At 41.4% G+C, this 15,286-nt stretch overlaps 1 protein-coding gene across 3 annotated transcripts in view; it reads left to right on the forward strand.

Annotated features, from left to right (window-relative positions):
• The first annotated feature begins 20 nt into the window (after nucleotides 1–20).
• KIF15 (kinesin family member 15) overlaps nucleotides 21–15,286 on the forward strand; it is a 68,278-nt gene continuing 53,012 nt past the window's right edge. Inside the window, exons 1-4 of one of the 3 annotated variants that reach the window (XM_032412555.1) lie at nucleotides 21–227; nucleotides 11,010–11,052; nucleotides 11,527–11,710; nucleotides 13,747–13,823. In XM_032412555.1, coding sequence (XP_032268446.1) covers nucleotides 209–227; nucleotides 11,010–11,052; nucleotides 11,527–11,710; nucleotides 13,747–13,823 — 323 coding nt within the window. In that variant the 5' untranslated portion in view covers nucleotides 21–208. Of the gene's footprint in view, nucleotides 228–11,009; nucleotides 11,053–11,526; nucleotides 11,711–13,746; nucleotides 13,824–15,286 lie in introns of those variants that run through there. The other 2 variants (XM_032412556.1, XM_032412557.1) reach the window with 2 other exon arrangements.

Raw genomic sequence — 15,286 nt, forward strand, 5'->3', positions numbered from 1 at the left:
CGACGGCGCCTACTCGTGACGTCACGTCGCCCCCGTCCCCTAGCCAGAGGCCGGGCAACATGGCGGCCTCCTTGCTGGCGTCAACGTCCGACCCGAGCGCCAAATTCAAATTTGCGGCCATCTTGAGCGTGCGGAATCCCGGCGCGCCGCGCGGCTGGAGGTGGGGGTATCCGCTGCCTTGGTTTTGGGATCCGGGGGTGAGGGCGCCATGGCGCCCGGCTGCAAAAGTAAGTAAGGAGCCCCGGCTTCGTGACCCCGTCCCCGTCCCCGCCCCCAAATACAGCAGTGAAGGACGGCCCTCCCCGCCCAGAGTTCCCGGCTGGGCGTGAAGGGCAGGAGTGGACTGAGCGGCGCCGGGAGTTTGGGACCTCTCTGTCCCTCAGACAGACAATACGCGGCTGCAACAGCTGTCTTCCCTTCTATCTGTGTATTGGGCGTGCGCCACGAGCCAGGCACAGTTCTAGGCGCTTGGGCTGAGCAGTGAACCGGAGAGCCCAATCCTCCAGGAGCTTGGCGCCCAGCAACCTGCTGGTTTCTTCCTTCCGGTTCTCTGTTCTGCGACTGGGGCTGCCTCTACGTACCCTTGCCTGAGGTTCTCACCTCCTTCTGACTCTCACCGCCTTCTGCGTATTTCCACATTACTGACTATCCTGAAGGGGAGAACTTACTCATGTTCCAAGCACGTCTTTCTCTTCTGAAGGGCCTGCTGTAGAATCTCTTTAGATAAGCCCTGGGTTATCACAGATCCCTATTTTCTTCTCAAGGGGACCCGTTCGGTTTCTTCCTGTTTTCTTGGAGAGGAGCACTGCCAGTTTTTGCTTTTGTTAAACCCTCCAATTTTCACTAATTTCTTGGTCCTTTGCCGTTCTTGTGTACGTGCCCTATCTCTTACATTGCCTAATCCTAAAGCAAGGAGTCTTGTTTTTTAAAGCTGATTTTGAGCTAATTCGATAGATCTCGGTGAATGGTATAAATGGCAATGAGGAGAGGCCTATGTTAGAAGATTGGAGAAACTGAAGTTTTGGGCTTTGACGAGACTTCCAACAACGTTAATCCTTCAAGCTGTCAATTGTAATTGTCTTCTGATGTCTTTGTTGTTTCCTGAACTTTCTAGGTCATCACACCATTCACTGCCTACTCATTGTGCTCTTTTTCCATCTAAAATGTTTCTCTTCTGTCGCCATTTTTTCAGGATTCAGGGAATAGTAGCACACAAATTGGTACGTTTTTGGACTGAAATGTCCATTGCGCTTCCTGCACAACCACAGTATTTGTTCTGTAAATCTGGACTCAAACAAGACAATTGATACGTGTGATATAATTAGAGCATCTGCTTACATAATGGAAAGTGACGTATGTCACTGTCTATTAAAGGACTCTGTCCTGTCTATGTACATCACTTTCTAGAAGTGATGGGAACAAGGATATTGACAACTCCCCTGTGTGAAAATGGTGATTTCCATGGGGAACTCTTCTGTTCCTTGTAGTCTGTTAGCAACCTTGAGGTTGATGACATCCCGGGTTCGAGCTCCTTGCATTCCCAGCAGTCCAGAGATCTGGAGCATGAATTGGGGAACTCACCTAGTGCTGTCCACAACTTTTGTGCCGATGAAGGTTATTTTTTGTGACACTATTAGCAACATGGGTTGCTGACTGAAATCAGAGAAATGAGAATGTGAAGTACAATCCCAATGAAACTGAGTTTAAGATTCCCTTTCTGAACTTAATCATATTTGGTCAAATGATCTATAGGTATTTATCTGGATTGCAGAATAAAGTATCTTATGGGTTGGTTGGTTGGTTTGTTTGTTTTACAGCAGGAAGACCATTTTAAAAAAGATTTACTGTTTTGTTGAGGATTAATATATATACAGCAAAGGACACAAATCTTAAGACTACTATGTGATAAATTTTTACATAAGAATACAGTTGTCACTGCCACCAAGATCAAGAAAGAATGGTTCCTATGCCCCAGAAAGTTCCCTGTGATCCTTCCTAGTTGACAACTACACTGTTAACTACAGTGTAGTTAACAGCTACACTGATTTCTATCACCACTGACTAGTTTTGCCTATCCTTGAACTTCATGTAAATGGTACAGTATTTATTCTTTTTGTTCTGGCTTTTTACTGAACATTATGTCTGAGCACTGTTTATCTGTTGTCTGTGGCAGCAGTTAATTCTCTTACATTGCCATTTAGTGTTCCATCCTGTCAGTATGCCACAATTTGTTTATTCTTTTGATGTACATTTGGGTTTCTAGGTGGGCTATTATGAATAAAGCTGCTGTAAGTATTCTTCAACATATTTTAAGGTAGATGTATTGAGGACCTCAGAGCTAAAAGAATTTTAGTGAGTGCCTACGAGGGACCCTTGTTGTGTCAACCTTTGACGGCAGCCATGTGATAAATTTTTATATTCTGTTTATTTATTTATTTTAAAGATTGAATTTATTTGAGAGAGAGGAGAGACAGAGATAGCCACAGAGATAACGAGAGAGAGAGCATGAGCGGGGAGGAAAAGGAGAAGCAGGCTTCCCGCTGAGCAGGGAGCCCGGCATGGGACTCGATCCCAGGACCCTGGGATCATGACCTGAGCCGAAGGCAGATGCTTAACTGACTGAGCCACCCAGATGCCCCCAAATTTTTATATTCTGTTTAAACTTTGCTTAAGATACAGTGCACTGAGGTGGTTAAGAATGTGCACTCTGGATCCTGAATGCCTGGGTTCGCATGGCAGCATTTCTCAGTGACAGCATTGCCTCAGAACTCAATTAGGCTTAATGCCAGAACTATCTACCTCTGTGTAATTTTTTGTTTCACTTTATCTCACTATTGGCTTACTAACTTGGCTTTTTTCTTTTCTTTAATAAACATTTCATTTTGGAGTAATTTTAGGTGTACAGAAAAGTTGTAACAGGTGTTCATCCAGCATCTTCTCAACTCGACTAGACCACCAGACGCTATATGGACTCCCCTCCCTACACTTCAGACTTGAAACTCTAGGCAGTTGAGCTGGGGCAATTAAAGGGCTCGCTGCCTTTGTTTCCCGCTCTCAGGGTCACTTTACTCTGCTGTCTGTTGTCCAGTGTCTGAAACTTGTTGCGTGTTTTTTCCCAGTTTCCTGGCTACTTAAGACGGCAGTAAATCCAGTCTCTGTCTGGGTCTATATCTGGTTCATCTTTACACCTAGAGTGTGGCCTTTCAGCCTCCCATTTGAAAGCATGGGCATTTAATAGGGCACTGAACCCCAAATTTTGCTCCTCTAATCTGTGAGTCTATTCAAAACTCTGCTCAAAATCTCAGCCTCTTAGCTGCAGCTTGCAGAATGAGTAATTTCCTCCTAGGAAAGAGCGGCCTCAGATGCTGTGCTCACACCTCTGGACTTCCGTCCTCTCTGGGGTTTTGGCTCTGTATTTGCTGATTGCCTTGGCAGGTCTCCAGTGCCTCCAAGTAGATGTTTTTTATACTTTTTCTGCTTTTATAGTTGCTTTCAGGCAGGAGGGTTGGTCTGAAGTAAATTAGTCCTTTAGTTCTAGACTGTCCTAGTAAGGAAAGCCTTACTGTAATAAATTCAGTTTTATTCCAGGACAGAAAAAAGAAAAAATCTGTATCTGAGGAAGCATAAAAAGTAGAAACAAGTTTAAAATCAGTCTATTGGCATGAAGAAGGGCCAAAACTACAATTTAGGGTCGTGTCATTTTTTTCCCCACTATGCTCCTGCCTAGCTCCTCAAATCCTGATTTTATTACTAATGTTAACATGTATGGTGGCTTGAACCTTTCAATTTTAAGTGGTTAAAAAAAACCAAACTGATGTATAGTGTCTTCTGCCATCATCTTGAGGATTCATGGTTATGGTAGATGATAGTTGTCTTAGTCTGGGCTGCTCTAACAAAAATAACAAACTGGTGGCTTTTATTTTTTTTTATTTTTATTTATTTTTATTTTTATTTTTTTTAAAGATTTTATTTCTTTATTTCACAGAGAGGCACAGCGAGAGGGAACACAAGCAGGGGGAGTGGGAGAGGGAGAAGCAGGCTTCCCGCCGAGCAGGGAGCCGGATGCGGGGCTCGATCCCAGGATCCTGGGACCATGACCTGAGCCGAAGGCAGACGCTTAACGACTGAGCCACCCAGGCGCCCCCAAACTGGTGGCTTTTAAACAGTGGACATTTATTTCTCACAGTTCTGGAGTCTGGAAAGTCTAAGATCATTGTGTCTGCATATTTGGTGTCTGGTGAGGGCCCACTTCCTCACTGAGTCACTCTTTTTGCTATAAACTCACATGGTGGAAGGGAAGAGCTGCCTAGGGTGTCTTTTATAAGGACACCAGTGTCAATCACGAGGGCCCTGACTTCAAGACCTAATCACTTACCAGGGGCCCCCACCCTGGGGGTTAGGATTTCACCATACGAATTTTGGGGAGACAAAAACATTCATACCATAGCAGTGATAAAGAGATGATTTATTCATCATTTGTATAGAATTAAAGGTTGCCTGCTTTTAGTGTGGTACACTGCCTTTATTTTCTTTTAACTTTTAAAGATTTTTTTCATTTATTTATGAGACAGAGCGAACATGAGCTGGGGGAAGGGGCAGACGCAGAAGGAGAAGCAGACTCCCCGCTGAGCAGGGAACCTGACTCAGGGCTCCATCCCAGGACCCTGAGATCACGACCTGAGCCAAAAGCAGACGCTTAACTGACCGAGCCACCCAGGCGCCCCCCATAGCATGGTACAGTGCCTTTAGATAGCTGACGTGTAGATGCCTGTTTTGAACTGCCTCCCCCACAACCTCCAAAACTGTCTGAATACTTGCCTGACCTATGCCTTTGTATTTTTTGCTTACCTTTTCTGCTGTCAGGATATGTGACTCCTGCTCACATCATCTATTCTAATCTTTGTTTTCCTCTTTCCCCAGTTCTTCATAAGGATCAGACTTCAGCTTTTATCGTATTACGGCATTCTCATTTTTTTTTATTTTTGATAAAGGTACAGAGGGACTGTTTCTTTGCTGCCAACTCTTGTAGAAACTGTGAAGGGCAGGTGGGGAATTGGGTAATCTGGTCTATTTTCCACTTCACAGACGTTCATTTGCTTGAGGGTATAGAAAGGGTAGTTTCCAGAACAGTCGTTCTGTGGTGAAAATTTACTTTGAGCTTCTGTGCTATGAAATGAAGAATAGAAATAAACAATAGAAAGAATAGAAATTAAGTTTTTTTTTTTTTTTTTTTACTGATGTGTTAGTATTAGTTCATTCAGAGATATTTACTGAGTGTTCACTGTGTGTCAGGCACTGCTTTAGACAATGCCTTACAGTTAATTTGGAAGAGAAAGAGAGTAAATTAACATCTATTATGATGGCAGTAAGTCCTTTGAGGGAAAGGCCAAGGAAAGGAGTTAGAGTGATAGACAGGTGGGTGGGTGGTGAGATAAGCTGGTGTTTCCCATAATGTGAGGTCATGGAATGCCTTATTGAGAAGACAATACTTAAGTAAATGCCCAAAGAAGTGTTCTAGGCAGAAGGTATAGCATGCGTACCATCTCATGCGTAAAGGTCCCGAAGTGTGACTTGTTCTAGAAATAACAGGAAATCTAGTTTGGTTGTAGTGGAACAAGGACAAGGAGTGTAATAGGAAATTACACTCCAAGGAGTTGTGGAGGTGGTCATAGGGGGAGGCAGGGGCACTAGATCATGTAGGTTCCTGTAGGGTGTTGTAGGAACTTTGCCTTTTACTCTGATTGAGATGGACAACCACTGCAGAGTTTTGAACAGAGAAGTGACTTGCTATGATACACACATATCCTTATTTTAATAGCTTTTAATTTTGCTATAATTTAAAGTTATAGAAAAATTGTGAGAGTAGTACAAGGAATTCTTGCATAATACCCTTTACCCATATTAACCACTCTCCATTTTGCCACATCTGCTTTATCATTCTCTCTCCCTCTTCCCTTATCCTCCCGATTGTGTGTGTGTATACATATTATTTTTTATGAGCCATTTGAGAGTAAAATGGGTACCTTTACCACGAAATACTTCAGTGAGTAATTTCTACGAATAGGTGTATTCTGTTGGTTAATCACATTGCAGTGATCAAAGTCAAGAAATTTTATATTGATAAAGTACTGTTATCTAATCCACGGTCCATATTTTACTTTTATCCAGTGTCCCAATAATCTATTTTATAGTTGTTTTTCTCTAGAACCAGATCTCTCATTGCATTTAGTACTGATATCTGACATTTTTTTAACAGCTTGATTGAGATGTAAGTCAGATACTGTACAGTTCACCTATATAAAGTGTAAAATGGTTTTTAGTATATTCACAGATATGTGCAACTATCAGCATTGTCCATTAGAACATTTTCATCACCTCAAAAGAAATGTCATACCTTTAGCTCTCCTCCGTCCCACCTCTCTATCTCCCACCAGCCCTAAGTAACAACTACAATCTCTTCGTTATTCAAAGTGGCATAGTAAAGTCTCCAGCTGTTACTGTTGAATTGTCTATTTCTCCCTACTTTTCTGTCCATTTTCGCTTCGTGTATTTTGGTGATCTGGAATTAGGTGAATATATTTTTATATCTGTATTATCATCCTGAAGGATTGACCTTTGTATCATTATAAAATGTCCCTCTTTATCTCATTTATCTCTTTATCAGTGTTTTTTGGTGGTTTTTAAAAATCTGTATTGTCTAATACCAGTGTAGCTACTCCAGCCTTCTTGTGGTTGCTGTTTGAGTGAGATATCTTTTTTCCATCGTTTACTTCCAGTGTATTCTTATCTTTGAATCTAAAGTGTGTTTCCTGTAGGTATTGTATAGTTGGAGCATGTTTTCTCAAGTAGTCTGTCAGTCTCTGCCTTTTAATTATTTAATCCATTCACATGTTATTGGTATAGTTGGATTTACATGTGCCATTTTACTTTTTGTTTTCTATGTGTCTCACATCTTTTGTGTTCCCCTGTTCCTCCTTTTCTGCTTTCTTTTTTGGATTTTTTTTTTTTACTAGTGGTTGCTCTAGGGTTTAACATGCTCATCTTATCAGAATCAGCTTCAGATTTATACTAGCTTAATTCCAGTGATACAAACATTACTCCTATGTAGTTCTATTCCTTCTCACCCCTTTTTTTTTGATATATTGTTAAACATATTACATTTAATAATGTTATAAACCCAAAAATACATTGCTATATTACTTTACCAACTTTAGTTACTTCCTCAGGCCAGTACAGCTTTGCTCCTTCCCACCTTGTATGTATATTACATTCCTATATATTGTAGACCCAACAATACATTATGTACATTTTATTTTATTTGCTTTTTTTAAGATTTTATTTTTTAAGTAATCTCTACAACCAATCTGGGGCTCAAACTCAAAACTCTGAGATCATGAGTCACATGCTGTATCGACTGAGCCAGCCAGGCACCCCCATTATGTACATTTTAAAGAAACAATACATTATGTGCATTCTAAAGCTTTAAAAATTAATTAAGAGAAGAGAGGAAAAAATAGGCATTTCTACTATCTTTTATAATTACATAATCACCTTTCCCTGGTGCTCTTTGATTTCTCATATGGATTCAGAATACCAACTGGGGTCACCTACTTTGAACCAGAAGGACTTCCTTTACCACCTTCTTGAAAGGTGCTTGGGCAAGCAGCAAATTCTCTCTTATTCCTTCTGGCCTCCATTGTTTATGCTGAGAAGTCAGCTGTTGATGTAATTGGGTTCTCTTGTAAGTAGCAAGTTGTTTTTCTCTTGCTGCTTTCATGATTTTCTCCTTCTCTTGGGGCGCCTGGATGGCTCAGTCAGTTAAGCGTCTGCCATTGGCTCAGGTCATGATCCCAGAGTCCTGGGATGGAGCCCCTCGTTGGCTTCCTGCTCAGCAGGGAGTCTGCTTCTCCCTCTCCCTCTCCCCCACTCATGCTCACTCTCTCAAATAAATAGATAAAATCTTTAATTAAAAAAAAAAATGTTTTCCTTCTCTTTGATCTTCACCATTTTTACCATGATGTCTCTTTGTGGATTTCTATGTTTATCCTCTGTGGAATTCATTAAACTTCCTGGAGTGAATTTTCAGTGAATTTGGAAAGTTTTTGGTAATTATATCTTTGAAATTTTTTCTGCTGTTTGTCTTTTTTCTTCTTCTGGTGCGCCCCATTACATGCATATTGGTGTGTTTGATGGTATCCCACATTTTTCTGAGGCTTGCTTCACTTTCCTTCATCTTTTTTTTCTGTCTGTTCTTTGGCTTGTATGGTCTCTGTTGATCTGTCTTTGAGCTTGCTTATTTTTTCTTCTGCCAGTTTACATACACTGTTGAGTCATTCTAGTGAATTTTTATTTCAGTTATTGTACTTTTTGAACTGCAGAGTTTCAATTTTTCAAAATAATGTCTATCTCTATTCTCTGTTTGGTGGGACATTGTCATTATACCTTTCTTTGATGCTTTAATTATGATTTCCTTCAGTTCTGTGAACATGTTTATAATGGTTATATTTGAAGTCTCCCAACATCTGGATGCTATCATAGGCAATTTCTGTTGCCAGCTTTTTTTCCCCTGCTTCATGGCTCATACTTTCCTGTTTCTTTGAATGCCTTGCATTTTTTTGTTGGGTACTTGACATCTTAGATAATAAATTATAGCAACTTTGGATACTGGTCTCTACCCTCTGGGAGTTGTTATTTGCTTGTTTGTTTAATTACTGACTGGATCATTTTAGTGACATATCTTTCCCTTTCACAATGTTAAGCCTCTTGCTCCTCAGAGAAGTCCAGCTTTGGGTATGCCCTAGTTACCCTGATGGCAGTGGTTTTGGTGAGAATCTCTTTCTCTCTTTCCCTGACCACACTTAGTTCTTAAACTTTAGGAATACAAGCTGATTGCCCTGTTTTGAACAATGCCTGAACATTGCCCTACAAATTAATCTAATTAGATTCTTCCCCACCCCCCTTTTATGAATGGGGGAGAGGTAGAGGGAGAGGAAAAGAGAGAATCTTAAGCAGGCTCCACGCTCAGCTAGGGCTTGATCTCACGACCCTGAGATCATGACCTGAGCCAAAACCAAGAGTCAGACACTTAACCAACTGAGCCACCCAGGCACCCCTGATTCTTGCCCCTTTGAAGGAAAAGTTTCTGAGGTCTGTGTTTGATACTTGTTTTGACCCCAGTAAAGCTGCTCCCAGCTGTCTGATGCCCCAGTTCTCTCCTGTAAATTAATAGGCCTGCGGTTTAGTTTGTACCTCCTAAAGGCCTCTCACCACAACCTTCACTGTTCTTGAGTGTGTGATTAGGCTTGAACTTCTCCATGCTCTGTTGGAAATGAGGTCAGCTCCTTTGGAGCAATCTGCTTTAGGGTCTGTTTCTCCCCTGAGGCAAAATCTCTGAGCCTAGACTCTGGAGCTGGGGGTGGGGACAGTGACAGCCTTCTTTCTGAGCGACACCTCTGTTGCTATTTGTTGGGGAGGAGAGTGTGTATGTGTGTGTGTGTGTGTGTGTGTGTATGTGTGTAGCAGCTGGGGTCCCCTTGACTTGCCTCTCCTAGTGGAGAACCACTGCCTTGTGAGCCAGACCAGGGTGATCAGGGTCCCAGTGTTCTCAGTACCCTATATCCAAGGTATAGCCTCATTCCACGAGTGGAGACTGGGTGGGAGAAGGGAACCCCCACCTCTCAACCATATTTATTTAGGATTTAGCGTCAGCAACAGGCAGCCGGCTGGAGGCAGGATGAGAAACTGATAACCTGCTCCTGGGAAGAAAGCCCTCCCAATGGAAGCTGAGGGGAGGGGAGGAGGATCCCTGTGTTCCTGGCTGTGCAGTCTGGAGTAGAGTCGCCAGCTTGCTGAGCTGGAAGGGAGGGACCTTGGCTCAACTGCCATAGGCTCTCACCTTTGTTGTGGAATTTTCATAGATCTTGACTAGATGTTTTTTCATTTGGCTGTTTGCTTTATGGCTGTTTCTAGAGACTTTAAGTGTTGTTTTTGTTTTTTATTTCACTAGTTTTACTGGGCAGTGGGTCACTGGAGTTCCTCATGTGGTCATGCTGGAAGTTGATCTCCGGGTTCTTTTTCAACAGAATCATTCTACCTTCTGGGTTGAGAATAGGTGGGATCCTGGGGATGAGGGAGTGAGAAAGAGAAGCAGGGAGACTGTTGTAATAATTCAAATGAGGGATGTTGCTGGCTTGATTCCATAGCAGTGGATTTGACCAGAAGTTGTAGGATTCTGGATGTATTTTGAAGGTAGAGCCAAAGATTGGCTAACAGGTTGGATATGAAGTATGAGAAAGAGAGGGGTCAGGGATGGCTCCAAGGTTTTTGGCCTGAGCAACTAGAAAGATGGAATTGTCAGGGCGCTTGGGTGGCACAGTCAGTTAAGTGTCTGACTCTTGGTTTCCGCTCAGGTCGTGATCTCAGGGTCCTCAGACTGAGCCCTGCATCGGGCTTCATGCTTAGCGAGGAGTCCATTTAAGACTTTCTCTCCCTCCCCCTCGGTCCCTCCCCCTTACATGGTCTCTCTCTTTCTCTCTTGCTCTCTCTGAAATAAATAAATAAATCTTAAAAAAAGAAAAGAAAGAAAGATAGAGTTGTCCTTAATTGAGATGGAGAAGCATGTTTGGGGTGGGGGTTGGGTAATCAGGAGTTCAGTTTTGGACACGTTAAATTTGAGACATTGCCCATTGGGCATCCAACTGGATATGTCAAACAGGCTGTTAGATGTGAGAGTCTGGTGCTTAGGAGAGTGGTCCAGGGAGGTTTAAATTTGGGACTCATCAACATATACTTAGCATCTAAAACCATGAGCTTGGATGTCATCACCAACAGAGTAGATGCAGACAGAATAGAAGGAAGATCAAGCCTGGGCCCTGGAAGTCCTGATGTCAGGAGGTCGGGGAGCTGAGGAGACTGAGGAGTGTCAACAACAGAAGACCAGCCTAGATAAGAATGAGATTTTTATAGTACAATTTTAAATGCCTGTTATAACTTCTTGTCTTTTTTTCTAGCTGAGTTACGCACTGTGACAAATTGTCAGTCTAACCAACCAAGGTAAGGAAAAAAAATCTCGTTGATGAAACCAAAAGAATTAGGGATGTGGTATTCCTAAAACAACCATTTAGCGTAGTAAGGGGTACTTTTTTCAGAATTAAGCTTGGTCCTCAGCTACCTGGAAATCTGGAAACATCACACTTCCTCCCCAACCCTCCCTCCATCCTCTCACCTTTTAGGCTAAAAGATGAAATCAGTAACATCATTCTCCCTTGGGGTGACTTATTTTATTACTGCTACTAAGAGGGAAATCAGACAAGCAGACATGCTTGGAGCGCCATGGAATCAACTCTCTTTGAGTTGATTTCAGATAAAAGCTTATGAAGATGAGTATCGTGAAGTAAATCAGTAAAGTCATGTGAGACTTGGGGCTTTGTTGGGGAAACTCAGTATGGAAACATTAGAGACAATATGAGACTCCTTCTTTTTTAGTTTTCTCCAGTAAACTTAGGCTGGTACATTTCTTGTCTTCAGTAATGAAGGTGATGCCATCAAAGTTTTTGTGCGAATTCGTCCACCTACAGAAGGTTCTGGATCAGCTGATGGAGAGCAAAACTTATGCTTATCTGTGCTCTCCTCTACCACTCTCCGGCTTCACTCCAACCCTGAGCCCAAGACCTTCACATTTGATCATGTCGCAGACATGCACACCACTCAGGTAATGATAGTTTTGGAAACTTAACTTTCCATTTGGATAAGATTCTGTTATTTGTGAGGATTTCATTTTTGGTCTCTTTAGTTTGATAGATTTCAGATAAGGACACTCAAACATTATGTAAATATTTTAGATTTAATATATTTTAAAATATTTTAAATTTAATTATTTTTCTTCCTTCATCACACTTTGTACCAGAATGACAAGCCTGCTTTACTTTCGCTCACCATCCAGTGATGGAGATTAGTGGAGGTGTATTTTTCAGAGCCACTTGGATGATTGATAAGTACAGTTGAACTTCCTAGTTTAAGGAGAGGATCTTAATTGTGACTGCTATAACAAAAATATCAAAAACTGAGTGGCTTAAACAGCAAACATTTATTTCTCACTGTTCTGGAGGTTGGGAATTCTAAGATCCAGGCCAGAAGATCCAGTGTGTGGTAAGGACCTGCTTCCTGGCTTTAGACAGCTGCCTTCTCACTGTGGGGAAAGAGAGAAAGCAAATTCTCTCCTGTCTTTTAGAAGGGCACTACTCCCATCACAAGGGCTTTACCCTCATGATCTAATTATCTTCCAAAAGCCCCATCTCCAAATACCATCACACTGGGGATTAGGGTTTCAACATAAGAATTTTGGGGAGGACACCAAGATTCAGTCCATAGTAGAGAGTAGCAGGTTTATGATTGCTGTGATGTCAGTAACTGCTTTTCTAATTAAGGACAATTTAGTTCAGATCTAGTCAGCACTATCCATTAGAACTTTCTGTAATGAGGGAAATATTCTATTATCTGTGCTGTCCATTACAGTAGCCTCTAGCCACATGTGGCTATTTAAGTTTGAATTTATTAAGATTAAATAAAATCTAAAATTTAGTTTCTCAGATACGCTAACTGCACGTGGCTATGGAGCACTTGAAATGTGGCTAATGCATCTAAGGACCTGACTTTATGTTTTATTTAATTTTAATTAATTTGAATTTAAATAGCTACATATGACTAATGGCTACTGAATATCACAGATCTTGATTATTCCCTTACACACATGGATATTTTTGGTGAGACATTTAGATCTTTTCATCTAGGACATGGCTGGTCAGTGGAAATATAAAGTTAGTCACATATATAATTTAAAATTTTCTAGTACCCACATTGAAAAAAAAGTAAAAAAAAACAGGTAGACTTAATTTTAATCCTATATTTTATTTAACCCAATATATCCAAAATATCATTTCCATGTGTAATCAATATAAAGCAAATTATTAATGAGATATTTTCCATTCTTTTTATTCACGTTCAGTCTTCCAAACCTGGTGTATATTTTATACATAACAATACATCTCAAGTTGGACGAGCTACGTTTCAGGTGCCCAGTAGCCACATTTGGCTCATGGCCATGGTATTAGACAGTGTAGGTTTAGGAATTCTTGCACTGTTGATAAGATTGCATCTACTTATATGTAAAAATTAAAATAAAAATCAGGTATTGATTCTTTAGTATAAGCTGGTAAGAAAAGCACCAAAGAACATATAGGGCCACGTATTTGATGCTAATACCAGTATAATATTTGCGTGCAACGTGCTGAACAAAGTTCTCTATAAATTGTAGATGTAAGCTTTAAATCTGTAATTGTATATGAGATTAATGGACATAACTGTCTAATGTTTTATCCCATCTTAGATGTTTTAGCTTGCTTCTTTTTTTTTTTTTTAAAGATTTTATTTATTTATTTGAGAGCGAGAGAGAGACAGCATGAGAGGGGAGAGGGTCAGAGGGAGAAGCAGGCTCCCCGCCGAGCCGGGAGCCCGATGCGGGACTCGATCCCAGGACTCCGGGATCATGACCTGAGCCGAAGGCAGTCGCTTAACCAACTGAGCCACCCAGGCGCCCCTAGCTTTTTTTCTATAGTGATTGCAATGTTCATGTTATCACAGGGGTTGAAAAATCTAAGCATGTTATTTATATTCTGTTTTAGAATCTGGTTTAGGAAAAATGTTTTCATTTCTATGAAATGTTAAAATGCTTGGTGCTTACGTTTGTAGGAGTCCGTGTTCTCAGCTGTGGCCAAGGGCATTGTGGAATCTTGCATGAGCGGTTATAACGGTACCATCTTTGCATAGTAAGTTCCTGACTGGGTCCTTATACAAGGGTACAATAGTAAGTGCTTCTTACTATAGCTGCTGTAAACAATTACCCCAAACTTGGTGGCTTGAAACAATACGAATTTATTATTTTTCAGTTCTGTAAGTCCAGAGTCTGACACGAGTCTCACTGAGCTACAATAAAAGTGTTGGCAGGGCTGTGTTCCTTTCTGGAGGCTTTAGGGGAGAATTCCATTTCCTTGCCTTTTCCAGCTTTTAGAGGCCACTCAGATTGCTTGGCTACAGCCCCCATTCTCTGTTTTTGAAGCCAACAACATGCAACCCTCTGACTCTTCTTCCTCAGTCACATCTCCGTCTGACTATGGCTGGGACAGTTCCCTAATTTTAAAGATTCATGTGATTGGATTGGCCCCACCGGGATAGTCAAGGTGGAGGGGATTAAACTCCCACCTCCTGGAGAGGAGAACATCTACTTATATTATTTGGAATTCTTCTGTGAGGAAGATTTGTCTCTTCTCCCCCATTTATTCTACTTGGAGTTATAATCCAATATATTATTTTTATCTTATTGCTCATATTGTCCTAGGCTGGCCATTGGGAACTATTTGAGGTGGGTTTCTGTGTCCCCTTGACACGTCACATCCTTTTGCTTGAGCATGTCCTTATTTTATGATGCTCCAGGCTGCTCCTGGTTCATCTGTATTTTCCCTGTCCTAGACCTAGACTCAGCCATTTCGCCAAGGAGCCCTGGTTCCTTTTATTGGAGAATGGTTTTTAGAAACCAAGATGTGGGCACTAGGTGTGTTTCTTGCTACTGGAGTGTCCTTGATTCTAGGTCTTCTCGGCAGACAGCTAGGTAATAAATGCATATATACTAAGTCATGTCTATAGGCGTATCTGTAATTGTTTCTGTATATATCCATTTGTACATGCGTTAAGCTAAACACGAGTTCATGCGTATGTATCTGACTCTAATCCAAGGGTTTAGAATCCACATGGGTTCATTCTAACCTTTCTTTCTTGTTTATCTGTAACTTCCCTTGCTGGCAGTGAGAACCCTGGCTCCCACCTTCTATCATCCCTTCACTTATTTGTTCAACCCCCATGTACAACTTGCAGAATTGTTATCCTGTATCCCTGTGAGAAACACATTTACTGAGGACAGTATTGATGTACAGTTCTGTTTATTTTTTATCCTTACAATTTCCAGTCAAAATCTCCTTTTCTAAAGTTACTTAGGTCAGCGCTTTTGCTACCCACCCACTTTAGTGCACTCATGTCACACGCTTGTAATGTCATTACCTGCATTCCATCCTGGGACCGCTGACATCCTGGTTGATGTGTTTTGCTTGTTTTTTTTAGTTTGCATACCTTAAAGTTCACCCTTTGTGATGTACGGTTGTATAGTGTTTTGACAGATGCAGAGGGTCACGTACTTACCACCCCAGCACTGAAGAGGACAGTTCCTTCACCTTAAAAG

This window comes from Phoca vitulina, unplaced genomic scaffold, assembly GCF_004348235.1.
Source record: "Phoca vitulina isolate PV1807 unplaced genomic scaffold, GSC_HSeal_1.0 scaffold13, whole genome shotgun sequence".
Classification (NCBI taxonomy): domain Eukaryota; kingdom Metazoa; phylum Chordata; class Mammalia; order Carnivora; family Phocidae; genus Phoca; species Phoca vitulina.